Source organism: Centropristis striata, chromosome 2 (genome assembly GCF_030273125.1).
Source record: "Centropristis striata isolate RG_2023a ecotype Rhode Island chromosome 2, C.striata_1.0, whole genome shotgun sequence".
Lineage (NCBI taxonomy): Eukaryota > Metazoa > Chordata > Actinopteri > Perciformes > Serranidae > Centropristis > Centropristis striata.
In genome coordinates this window covers 13,649,573-13,663,283 of record NC_081518.1, presented here as the reverse complement: position 1 = coordinate 13,663,283, position 13,711 = coordinate 13,649,573, and the positions used below count along the sequence as shown (strand labels likewise).

At 38.7% G+C, this 13,711-nt stretch overlaps 1 protein-coding gene across 2 annotated transcripts; it reads right to left on the bottom strand.

Annotated features, from left to right (window-relative positions):
- Window positions 1–12,273, bottom strand: LOC131986223 (EGF-like repeat and discoidin I-like domain-containing protein 3). 2 transcript variants are annotated; one of them, XM_059351084.1, is made up of 10 exons: window positions 12,063–12,273; window positions 8,822–8,947; window positions 8,607–8,738; window positions 4,974–5,087; window positions 3,888–4,069; window positions 3,644–3,799; window positions 3,406–3,550; window positions 2,465–2,649; window positions 1,765–1,920; window positions 1–943 (listed from the first exon to the last, which is right to left on the bottom strand). In XM_059351084.1, exons 1-10 carry the CDS (start codon window positions 12,136–12,138, stop codon window positions 800–802), a joined length of 1,416 nt encoding a protein of 471 aa, XP_059207067.1. In that variant the 5' UTR covers window positions 12,139–12,273; the 3' UTR covers window positions 1–799. The 2 variants fall into 2 exon arrangements, with proteins under 2 accessions (XP_059207067.1, XP_059207060.1); XM_059351077.1 differs by having other exon boundaries at window positions 2,465–2,667; window positions 12,063–12,271.
- Between the last annotated feature and the right edge of the window lie 1,438 nt (window positions 12,274–13,711).

Genomic DNA, 13,711 nt, shown 5'->3' with positions numbered 1-13,711 from the left:
TGTTGTAAAACAATGTTTATTTTCTACACATATTTCACATTTGTAGTAAAAAGGATTAAATTACAATGCAATTACTTGTAAGAGTGAAGTGGAATAACCTGCTAAATATGTAAAAAACAACAACAGAAGCCCTACTGTTTATTAGTCCATCATTTGATTCACAGATCTATGTGCTGCAGTTCGAATTTGAAAGTTTAAATTTTCTTCTTTTGGACATATCTCTTCCAGAATAGTTGCAAATGTCAGAATATACTCTATATTGCACAGGCCCTGCGTCATTATAGTTCGAGTAACTACACAGCAGTTGGCTATAGTGAGATATGGTGAGGCTGTTTGTCCTTAACATAGAAAGGTAGTGCTGTTAACTGATGTGGGACTGCAAAGGAGGGACATAACAAGTTTAAAACTGGCAATTTAGCTTGAAGCACAACTGGAAAAGGGGAAGAGCACTATCATTAAGTGAACCTGAAAACAATTTGGATTCTTAGAAGGACAAAATAACGTGGACTGAGGACAAATCTATGCAAATTTAGTTTGTATCCAAAACTATTAATATTCAAACCATTGATACTTCATAGAAGATTCTCTTTGATTAATGTCAAACAATTAACATAAACTTAAAAAAGATCACTAGTTAGAAAGTGCTACAAGTGTTAACAGTCCCAGCAGCCAACAGGATTTTTATCCAGAGAAACAAAACAGAGTATTCTGTTTGAGATCCTTTCCTCTGCTGTGGTTTGAGGAGGCGAAGCGAGCAGGATGAGCATGGAGCACTGTTAGATTAGTGACTGATTAGTTTTTAATCGTCGCAGCCCAGCAGCTCCATACGTAGAGTGATGCGTTCGTGCCACTCCCAGGGGACGACTCGGACGTATCGGGCGTAGAACGGAGGCTCGAATAGATTCTTCTTGTGGGTGTTGTTGTCAGTGTTGCCTTGGAAGAGCTGCACATAAATTTAAGAAAAAAAGTGTTAATTATTGAGCTGAAATTATTGTATTTCATTGAAAAAAACATCACATAATTTAGATTGATAAATAGCACAACAGGTAATGGGAAAAAAGTTATTTTGATTTTGCGGTGAGCTGTCCCTTTTAATCAGAATGAGCTGAGCTGTGCTGCTCTTACAACCTTACGACCCGGATCCTAACAGCTCCACCCACACATTCAGCACATTCAGACGAAGCCCCAGGGCTGCATCATTATGTTATGAGCCTACTAGAGGTCTTTGCCCAGTAAAAACATCAAAGCTGGGTTAATGGTTTTATTGGATCATCTGGGTCCAGCTAAAATGTCCTCTCAGAGAAAGAAGCTATGGTTTCACTTCTCCAGCAAGAAACATAAAATATATCTCATCACAAAGGGAAAGAGAAAACAGTAAGTTTAAAAAGTTTGAATTTAAAGAGCATTTTTTAAAGGCGGAAAAACATTTGTTTTCATGCGTGTGGTCAACTTTGAAATTTTATGCTATTTTGCTGTGGTGTTTAATTTTCAACACAATGTCTGTTTGCAGACTTATCCTAAATTCATCTAAAGTGAGCATTAGATAGTAACTTATTTGCATATTTTAACCTAAAATCTTAGAAAAGTTGTATTACAATTTAATAATAATCAATTGAGGAAGTTTCATGGTGATATACTAGTTTAAAATGTTAGCGCTATTCACCTGTAATGTCTCCTCTGAAACACTCATTTAAATGAGACTCATTTAGACATACGGCATACTGTATAAGGGAAAAACGTTTTAGGGATTCACATATGTCTGACCTTATCATTGTTGGAGTTCTCCTCCTTTACCATACTCCACGACTCTCCATCATTACTGTAAGCGACTTTAAACACTGACACAAACTGCACCACCCCAAAGTCCTTGGCGCCCTGAGTGATGATGCCTGTGAGGCGCTTCGTCTTCTCAAGATCCACCTGATAAAGGAACAAAGAAAACAGTTATGATCTGCTGACATTAAAGGTGCAATGTGTACGAAAGGACCAGAAGTTTAATTTAAAGCATGCTAAAACCTTCCTTGCAAGTGTCCACTCCACACAGTGTGGCATTACCAACAACTGCATAAAGAGAGAGCGAGCCAGCTGCATCCTTTACCGTACAGACAACCACCCACAACTACAAATCAAATCCGCCTATGTTTTCTCTCTGCAGGGCTGTTGCACTCTGTGCACTCTGCTGAGCAAGTACTCTCCACTGGAACAAAGCTACACTCTCCACAGACCCATCCATGCAACAGTAATGGAGAATCTCAGTAAATAATATCAATAATATCAATAAATGTCTGAGGACATGCTAGGTTTGTTGAATGTTTTATATTAGATAACCTTGAGCAATCCATGCAATTAGTAAATTATGTCATTCTTGCACAAGGTGAAATACCCCCTATCTTTTGGAGCATGTAGCTTTTAAAAGCACACTATTACCAATAATGACATTTCACCGCTGAGTTTTCCTCCTCACCTGGATCCACTCTGAGCGGTTGCTGTTTGCAGGAGACCAGGCGTTTGTCTTTCCCTGCTTATCCAGCCGTGCAAACTGAGGGTGCCACGTGAAGGTATCGATGCCCCACGTGCGGAAAGAGCTGGAGGCTGAAAGCTGCCCGTCTGAGACGAGGCGAGACTTCATCCCCAGAGGCTCTGAGCAACCTGCCGTGTTTGAATAAACTGTGAATGAGAAGCAGACGGAGAGACAGAGGGGAGGGGAAACCGAGGCGAGAGAAAGAGGGAAGAAAAAAAGAATACACCCAAAGAATTTAACTTCACCCTTCATCCATTTGAAGAAAATTAGAAACAGAAAAAATGTTATGGATTAAAATAATTTTTACACCCACAAATGACCAAGAGGAAGGAAGAGAAGGAGACACACAATAGAAGAATGCATGCAATAAAGTGTATAAACCTACATAAGTAATGTGGGAACATTCATCATGTTTCTGTGTAAATGTTTTAGCGGTTATGTTCAAAGAAGACAAAGGACAAAAGGATGTAGGTGGTTTCTGTCTCTGCATATATGCTTGGAATTGCTGCTTTTATTGCTGCACATTGAGGTCCAGCCACAGAATACTGTTTATACTATACATTTTCTATCTAACCACGGCTAGATGGAGGCCTTGTTTTGCAGTGAAAATAAACTCTTGACTGTTTTGCTTGTCATTGTGATCACAGCATGAAGAAATCAACTCGGAAAAAACAAGAGACGGTGGAAAAATAAACATTTTTTTTATCCTTGGTTCAAAATGTAAAGTTCACAGAAGCTCCAACTTGCCTTGACTTGAACCTACTGTAGTTCATCTGTTCTTGTTTATTAACATAAAATGTGTTTATCCACCATCATTATCTGCCATGTTTCTGAGCTTGCTGTGTGTGTTAAACTTGTAACCGGATGTTTTTTTGTGTGTTTACCATTAAGTTCACAGCCCACCAGCTCCATGCGCAGCGTGCAGGCCCTGCGGCAAACCACAGGGATGATGCGGATATACTGGGCCACGATAGGAGGGTCAAAAAGGTTGGTCTTTGTGCTGTCGTTATCTGTGTTCCCCACGAAAACCTGAAGCACACAGACACAGGACATTTGGAGGCTAAGCTGAAAAAACGAGCTGATAAATATTATAAGTATTTAACAGAAGGAAAGTCCTCTGACCTTGTCCCTCCGTTGGCCCTCCACTCTGTACGTGATATAAGCCGTTCCATCAAAGCTGCTCGCCACCTTGAAAGCCTTGATGTACTCAGATGCACCCATACGACTGGCGCCCTGAGTGATGATGCCCGTCAGACGCATCTTCTTCTGCATATCAATCTGTCGTCAACAAATTAACAAGTGTCAGTTCAGCTTTACAGCTCTCACTCATCAGCTGTTATGATTTTAACATGTTTACTTCTCCCACCTCAATCCAGGGGTTCCTGTCATGGGTGGCAGACGTCCAGGCGTTGACGATGCCTTGGTTGTTGAGTCGAGCCAACTCCGGGCCCCAGCGCTGAAGACCCAGAATGCCGTAGTGCACAGAGGAAGATGAAATCTGGGACTCCACGATTGCTCCTCCCTCCATCCCAAGAAGAGAAATGCAACCTGGGACACAAATTCAAATATTATCAAAGGTGAAAGCAAGTAATTAGAGTTATGCGTCCACTTAAAGTCTACTTGTGGTCCTAAAAAATATAGGGACTTTATTTTGTATTTTTATGCTCAAGGTAACCACGAGTAAATTGATATTATACCACTTTTAAACAGTAATTATTAAATTTAAAATTGGAGCAAGCGATTCTCGAGAAAGACGGTTTCTCAACAACAAAACAAATACCAACATACCACTCCCGTCTATGCTCCTATTTTACCATCCCTTTCACTCCCAATGCTTTTCTCTTTATACACTACTGCTGTGTCTGGGGACACTTAGAAATGTCCTTATTTTTTAAAGAAAATAGTGTTGATAGTGTTGAAAGGCTGATTGATCAATAGAACACCTGAGCATTATGTTAACACAGCTGGAAACTGTTTTGTGCTGATTTGAGAAGAATTAAAATGATCCTTCATTAGGATAGTTGAGTTTCTAGTGGTAAAGTTAGAGATTTGTACATGATAAAAATTATTATTTCTTTGTAACTCATTTCATGAATAAAACACACAGACATTTTCCGAGCGCTAGTGTACATCTATGGCTTTCCCCTGTCCTTTGCACTAATGCAGCTGTTCCTGTTTGGTTGAAATAGTCTTGGTCAAAGCCACTTTATTTGTTTCTTATTTACAGAGCCAGAGCTGTGCACACAGGAGATATTGACTGAATTTGACAAAGTAAAGTATATTGGATTAGAAGTGCTGACTTCACTTTGAATATACAAGTAGTATTTTGTCATTTGGCCAATTTTAGAAAAACAGTGTTTGATTTTGGTTACACATGTTGAGGAAAAGCAAGTGAAATGAAGATACCCACATGCGAGAAAAGTGTGTGAAATGAAATAGTATGTGAACTTACGTAGCTGGCACTGCTTTCCAACATACGGCGAGGGACACTGGCAGGCATAGTCTCCATCCAGGTCTCGACATTTCCCTCCATTCTTACAGGGCTGGTTGTAACAGTCGTTCACATCTGGAGAAAAAAAAGACAAAAAGTTGCTGTCTTTAATCAGGAATAACAAAAAAGATGATTGGGAGAGATATGGTGCACACCTGCCCACAAACGTCTCAGGGAGAGAACAGAGGGCGGTTGAAGCAGGTGGATCGCCACAATAGTCTCACTGTGTCTCCAACACACAGTTGTTGACAAGTAGCTTCTCTTAAATCGATCATGATGACAGAAATGCTCCTGAGGGCAACACTGAGGAGACGGGACTCCAGTTCAAAGGGCACAGCAAGTTTTTGGGGTGAAAGGTCAGGTTGATTACTAAATTCTGTGCCGTGACTCAACAAAAATGAACAGACATGAGATTTTAGGAAGTTATATTCGTTCTTTGTCACCATCAGTCAGCCTATAAACTAGCTGTATTGTGGCAACTGAATAATAATAATAATAATAATAATAATTATTATTATTATTATTATTATAAGAACTCTAATATTCAGAAACGTACAAACTGGTCTCTTAAGTAGACATTTTTGTTTTCAGCTGATAGTTAAATTTGTCAGTAAATGTCATGTTTGAGGTTTTCCAGATGTTTCACAGATGAAAGCCTTGCTATTCTCCACAGTAACCAAGGCAACAAAGCAAGGTTGTGGTCATTTCCTGTAACACTGCACATGTAGTGCTCCCTCATCTCCACAGGGTGGCACTCCCTGCACAGCACATCTCCATGGTTTCAGTGGGATAAATAAAATAATGGGCTAACAAATAATTGTCATTATAAAGAGATGCCTTTTTTGCATTTTATTTATTTTTCATTTTGTTTGGACAATGTTGCTTGTTTTATGATTTAATCAAGATATTCAGCGCTTTTATTAACTCAGTTATATTCTCTTTTGAGTTCATTTGTGTGTACTTGACTACATACAGCTTGGTTCTTCAGACTCTAGGAGAAACCAGCTTACTGCAAATTTAGTTGATAAGACCGAAAACTGTTTTTGACCAGATCATAATGTAAAAAGGCAAAGACCATTATTACTTGGTCTTGATTATGATAGTCTTTGCATACATACATTCATGATCTGGTCAAAAGCAACAGTTAGAACTGGTTAGACTGGATCTAATGCATGTTTATGATGTTTTCCTTACCCTTTCCTATACATTGTCTGTCTGAATATTTTTAGCATCTACTTCTAAATTTAACTTTTGTCCAGCCTAATTTCAACTCTCTTAATAACTCAACCAGACTTCAGACCTAAAGCAGATGACAGGTTGACGTAATGCCACATGTGTCAGTTTAATTCTGGTTCCCGTTAACACTAAGAGGATTGGTCACAACTTAGAAACAAATGCCTGTAAGGCCCAACACAGCTAATAGCTAATAACACTGAGAAACAGGTGATCATACCAAGAGAAGGCCCATGAAATAGCCTCAATGATTTAATCTATTTCTAGTTTTCACATGTTTTGTAAACACTGTTGACATTACATTCGTGACAAGTATGCCATTTTTCCAATGTTTCCAAGTGTTTACTGCAAAGTGTATGCAACTATTGATGGCTTACAAAGTAACTTTACCTTGTTAAGCACCAAAACACTATTTAAATACTATCATATCATTAGTTTTATCTATGAATTTATGTATGTGCATTTGCTTTACAAAATATGGGACTGATTCCACCCCATTCAAACACCAACCCAGCCCAGGAGTGCCAAATGAAATGGCTGGGCCTCTGAAAAGGCTGAGTAAAGGGGCACTCCTCAAATCTTCTTTACTTATATCAATGCATGTGCACAGTTTCTCTATCATACTAAACACCTGACATAGCAAGACCATTCACTTCAACATTAGCTAATTATCAGTAAATTTCTCAGGTCATGAGGCTGCTGCCCTCATTTTATTTATAATTTCATTTGCAAAAAATGATAAATGGATTGCACACATTCACACAGTGGTGGACGAAGGTCCCACCTGCTCACCAGCAGGTTAAACCATTCACATTATCTGTCCTACAGCAGTGGAACAGCCATTAGGTATTTGGGGTATTTTGGATTCAGTATAATTGAGGTAGTTGAGTAACTCAGTAATTGGGGTTATATGTGATTAAAATGACGTAATAAACCAAAATACTGGACCTCTCACCTAGCAGCTGTGTCCCAGAAAGCTTTCCCCTCTTCCCCACTTATGGGCGGCCCTGGTACAGCCCGGTGTAGCCTGTGACGTCTGACTGAATTAAAATTAGAAAATGTTTGGGAGTGGACGACCAGACTGCATGGAAACTGCAATTGGTGGTCAGGCTGTGGGCTTTGAGAGGACTTGGAGTTATTCATTCACAAAAAATGCCTCTTCAGTAATAGCATGAATTAAAGTCTGGAGAGTAATTTTTACTCAGACTACAATCTTTCATTCACACAAAGCTTATAGTTGTTTGAATTCCAGAGGATTTTGATAATCACATCCAAAGAAAACAATCCTCTATTTCTTCCTTTCACATTCTTTAAAGTCATTCTGCTTCTGATAAACCTGAACTTCAACAATAACACCACGTCATTATATTAAGAGGATATGATGGAATTCACCATTCTCAAATTCTTCATCTGATTTGGTCGAGCTTAAGCACAAACAGACGCAGTGTTGAACCTGCGTGGAAGGCAACTGCATGCTAAGAGACTTGGAGTGGCCTTTTACTAATTAGCCAAACAGAATGACCACAGAACCCGCTGAATGAGGCCTTTCATGGAGCTGCTGAGCTCACTACACATCTCTTTCCCTGCTGATGCTGTGACAGGATGGAAAACCTCATGTGTTCACACTTGTAGAGAAATCTGCTGAAAGTGGAGCCCACTCTGCAGCCTGTCGGACAAAATTTGACTTGATTTGCTCTCATTCGCATACTTTTTTTGGAATCCAATAGGAAGATGCTCTGCTTTTTTCTAGGCCATAAAATATTTCCTGAATAATAAATCATATAGAATTACAAATAGAGTTGCATATAAAATTTCAAACCAATTGAATCATGATATTCTTAAAATTTGAAACAATTCTTAAAAAGACTAAATTAATTTTTAAATAACAAAAAAACGAGATAAATAGATTTTAAGAAATGCATGCAACTATAGCTAATATAATTTACCTAATTTACATTAATATTGTTTATGTAATTAATGTAATTACTATGAATGCATTATGTTAGTATATGTGACCAGGCAATTGGATAGAATGTATTAATTGGAAGAAAAAACACATTTAAATACAGAGAATGTATTAACAGTTATTACACAAATGCCAGTGATGTAAATTAAGTAAACTATACGAGCTATAGTTAGATATTTTTTAATAATCTATTTATCTCAGTTTTAAGTGACTTAGTTACATACATGGTACTCTTTTGATTTATGCTAGAATAACTTGACTGACCTGGATGGATTTTTTTCTAAGTAATTCAAATGAGTAAACCTGTCCAAAGAGACCAAACATTTGTTTAAGTGTAGGTGAGTTGTACAGGTGAAACAGCTCAGACTCTTGAATCACATCCATCTGTAACTTACTGATCTGGCAGTGCGCTCCCTCGAAGCCGGGCTGGCACTTGCAGACGTACTCGTTGAAAACGTCTCCTCGTCTGGTCGGAGCGATGATCTCACAGGACGCATCGTTCTTGCAGGGGTTGGGAATGCAGGGTCCTGAGAGAAGGAATAAGGAATTAGTGATTAAAGTGTCTGATTAACTGCATGATTTTCCTCCAGAAGGTTCCACTTCGCCGTACCGATCTCCGTCAGGTTGCAGCTGTCTCCACCGAAGCCGTCAGCACAGATGCAGATGAATGGATCCTCTCCTATCCCGGTCACACATGTTCCTCCATTATGGCAAACATTCACCTCACAGTAGTCACCTGAGTGAATTGGAACAAAACAGTAAACAGCTATTAAAAGCCAACAACAACTACTGCCAATGCAATTCTATACAGCAGACAGTGCAGTGCAGCCAAGACACATGTTGTTGTTTTGAATCACTTTGAGCCTCTTGATCTTATTATGCTATTACTGTTGCTCTCTCAGCACACAGGTTTGAGCCAAAAGTCCTTCAGTTAAATTCAGGTTAACTGGGGTAAAAACAAAGAATATTATCACAAAATAATTTCTTAAGAAACGTTTGAAAGGTGTCCTTCAGTAATTTCAGTATTACACTTTGTAAAGTTAAGGGACAAAAGCAGCAGAGAATTAAATAGCTGTCTTTAAAGGGACAGTTCACCACAAAATATGTATATTTTCTATTAGCTGTAGTGTTATGTAGATTGTTTTAGTGTGAGTTGCTGAATGTTGGAGATGTGGGCCGTAGAGATGTCTACCTTAATAATAATAAGGCTTGTGGTGCTAAAGCACCATAAGAAAAAACACTTGCACTCAACAGCAATTTCTCTTTCCAGAAATAATGACCCAGTCAGAGTGCAGAGGGAAGCATTTCTCTGTGGGCAGGAGCCTTGTGCTCATGACAGTGCAAGAAGTAAACATAAATGGCGTCCTTCGTTTTTGTTGGCGCTTGAGCACCTGAAGCAAAGTGCCGTCTAGTTCCATTATATTCAAGAGAAGGCAGACATCTCTAACACGTAAACAATCTAGATTCATAATCTAGGTCAAGACTCCAGAAAAAAAGGTCTCCAATCCCCATAATTAAATTCAATAATGTGTTTCCATAGACACTCTCTCTGGTAAAAGGCCACTCTTCAAATTCCACACCACTAGTTAGTAACAAAGGCTTTCTGGTAAAAGCATTCAGTCTCCAAGTCCTAGACAAAATATCCCTGATGACATTAACAGCCCTCTCACAGGCTGAATAGTCGTCTCTGTGACAATGGACCATGATGTGTAAAATTGGTTAATATCAAACTGATAATGGTAAAATAACATGCAGAGTTTTGGAAACATATGAGCCAAAACTCTTGCTGCTCAGCCAAAACACTGAATTTTTTTATGGAATCTGTGCTGTGCTGAGGGGAAGAAGAGGGATCATATGTGTTTCCTCTTGTTGCTGGAGTGTCTGGCCTGAGTTTCTGTAGTGGTGCTGCAGCTTCAGCTGACAGGCCCAAAGTGCTGAGTCACAGATCCTGCTGGATTAGGAAAATGATGGCATGGACTTCCAGTGGGAGCGGCACAGCACATACTCATGAGTCACACTGGAACTGTCAAAACTATAAAGCCTTAACTCATAATCTTTGTGTTTTTTGTTGTTTTAACCAGCCAGTTGAGCCACAAGATGCCACATCTGAGTCATTATTCATGCTCCTACAAACTCCAGGTGGAACTGCTGGACTTATTGTTGTAATTTTCCTTGGCATCTATGAGGTGAAAGTCTGTAGGAAGTGCGTAATGTGGCAGACTTTCTCTTTGTATCCCTCCACAATGAGACACAGTAATATAATGTTCAGTCAGTGAACATAATTTTTTTCTGCTACTGCTTCATACTAGAACACATCTGACAGTTGTTGTTGAACCTCTTCGGAGCGGGCAAACTGGCTTTGCAATGGAAGTGACACGTTTAAGCATGAGAATGTAATTTAACAGAAGGAACAATTTATACTGCAAAATGTGAGTTAAATGTGATTTAATACATGTGGTTACTATGAATACATGTTGGAATGTATTTTTGTGTCTTTTTCAGCTCTTTATTTAAGGAATTATGTCTTTATGAGCATGGAAACAAGCCATATTGACAGTTAGTGTTTCCTATTGCATTAATACAGAGTATTATATTTGCTAACTCATTGATTCTAATGGAAAATCTGCTTTTATGCAGTCATGACTGACAGAAGAGCAAGTCTAGGTGCAGGATTAAGGGCTTGCAGGATTAGCCGGGTTGCACAGATGCATGCGGCTCTTTCTCAAATGAGCAGTTACACAACATGACAGTGCAGCAGCTTGTGTGTGTGTGTCTAAGGACACGCAACACACCTGACTGACAGGTGGTTAACGAGCAAAGCAAAACAGGTCCTGAATGTACACAAACATCTTGGCAGCAGAAGAATGGCAGCCAGATATAGTAAAGACAGTCAAAGTCTGCCAATTTGGCAGCTTTTTAGGTGCTCTGGTTGGTGGCACAATTCCTGGTTGAACTAAAGTTAGGTGAGCAGACAGCTGCTTCATGTTGGCGCCAGACAACAGCACATATGGTGTTATTTTCCTCTCCATCTGCACCACCTCTTAGGCCACAGGGACAATAACACATTCAAATAAGCAAAAATATAATGTGTACAAATCTATTGTTTGTAGGAAATCCCCCTTGAGATGCAAGTCACTACTGCGAGTAACATTTATTTTTACAAACCTGCAACTTATAGTATAATCAGTGTGTAAAGTAAAAAGTCATAATAACAGAGCGTGACATGTAATAATAGAGTAGGCTCACATTTAGACACCCATTCCACCATGACAATAATAAGATGGCATGTTGGGATAAAGTACTTACAAATTCCATATTGTCTGATTTCAGGAAAAATTGACTGAACCCTGAAGTAAATTCAAAGGTAATCTGGTGATGGGAAATGATAAAGGAGAGAATTTGTAAGGCTAATTATTATTATGTAAAAACAGGCTGAAAATGAAATAGGCTACATTTGGCATGTAGCAGCTCCAGTGTTGGTTGATTGCTCTGGAAAGATCAACCTGTTGCACATCTCCCCATAAAGGCCCCCACTTTCCCATCACCAAGATACGTTGACACACAGTAGGGAAAAAAAGTCTTCATGAGTCAGTAAAAGCAGCAATAGACCTCTGAACTGAAGGGTGAACTAACATCGGAGTGGGAAGCAGAAAGAAAATGTCATGGAAAATAAGACTAGTTGGCATAGTTTTGTGGCACAGCCCTCTTGTAGATGATGTGGAAAAAAGTGAATAAAGTCTGATGTTAGATGTAGAAACCTATGAGGTTCTACACAAGTAAACAACACAAACAAACAACAGTGAATGCGATTAATCGGATTTATTTAGGTGGTTTAAAAGAAAAAATCTTACCTCGGACTGAAGACAGGCAAAAGAGAAGAGTTAATGTTGTAAAGGTCGCTGTTATTACATTCCCGGGACGTTTCATATTTGTTTACTTTGTTTGTTCAGCGGGATTGTTCGTCCGGAGCGACGCGATGCCGCTAAACTTCTAACCAATGCTGCCTTAAAGTGCTGTCGGAAATATCGGAATTCCGACGGGGATTTAAAGGACGCACGAAGTGATGAATGAGGAGCCAGGATTTTTCGATAATACCCGAGTTAAGGACATGTGACGTTATATGGGCGGAGAGTTTAGAGCCATGTCAGTAAACAGACACAGACAGTACGTTTCCTAGCATATTAATTCAAGGTAGAGTAATTGTTTAAGTGTAATTCTTTATTTTTGCTTTTTGTTTATATGAGTCTTGTATTTTTGGTCATTCTTAAAACTTGACATGAAAGCTGCCAATTTAATTTAGTCAGTTTTTTCCCCTTTTTTCCCTTTTTCTGTTTTTTCTTCTTTCTTGTTACGTTCCATTAATAACCTACATAGGGCAGCTACTTATTGTGATTTTTTTCTCAAGATATTCTGTATAGCTTAGGCTTTATAATGATGTTATATAATGTTATATATAGCATTGAGGCTTTATGCACTTATTTCTGTCTCTTAAACATAAATAAGCAGTGGTGCCTGGTGATCTAAAATTAAAGCCATGAGCCTGCAATTCATCACATAGTCTAATTAGTTGCAATTTCTGATATTTATGCATGATAAACAATCATGTTGTTAAATAACCTGTTTTATGCTGAGCATTTGAAGGCACCAGAGCCCCTACATTGACAGAGGACGTGTTTTTCTTTTTTAGTTTGTGCACCCATTCAAGGAGAAAATGTAAATATCTGCAGCTCAGAGTGACATTTAAGCACACAATCATTAAATAATTGTCATGTTTTTCTGAAAGGCTTTATTCTTCAGGTGGCAGGTCCCACTCCCAACATCCAATTAGGAAGAGGAGCGTGAACATTGAAGTGATTTGTTACTTTGAATTAATCCTCGTGGGAAACTCCTGCATTTGACCCTTGCCAACTATTTAGGAACGCAGCAGGCACAGCTCTCAACCAAGTCCAGTCCTGAGGCCACTTTGGTTCAGAGCATGCTTCTAACACCACACTTTAGGCAACTGTTCATTAACTTTGGGTTATTGGCAATAACTCTAATTTCAAAGGTCTCACCAGTAATTCTATTATATTGAAGCAGAGGTATGTTTTTTCAAACTAAAATTATTTTTATTCTATTTCTTTATTTCATTTTAGCAGAGGGTTTTAAGAAGGTTGTAAATAGACATTGTAATAATAATAATAATAATAATAATAATAATAATGTATATTAAAAACGTGTGGTCTCTTTCTATCCAAAGTGGTGACATAAAATTGTTGATAGACTACTTTCCTTTAGAAATTACATTATTTTTTGTTTGTTTTTCAACAGGGCACCTAGATATAATTAAACTTTTTGTTTTAATTTTACTGTTGCTGAATTTGAAATCACTACACTGTTGAAAGCTTCATAAAAGAGTCTGTTGAACTCTGTCGCCATCAGGTGGATATTATACTGTAATTACAACAGGCTCTGCGTCTTCTCGACTTTTCCCTAAGTGCCCTTCTGGCCAGAGTGAACT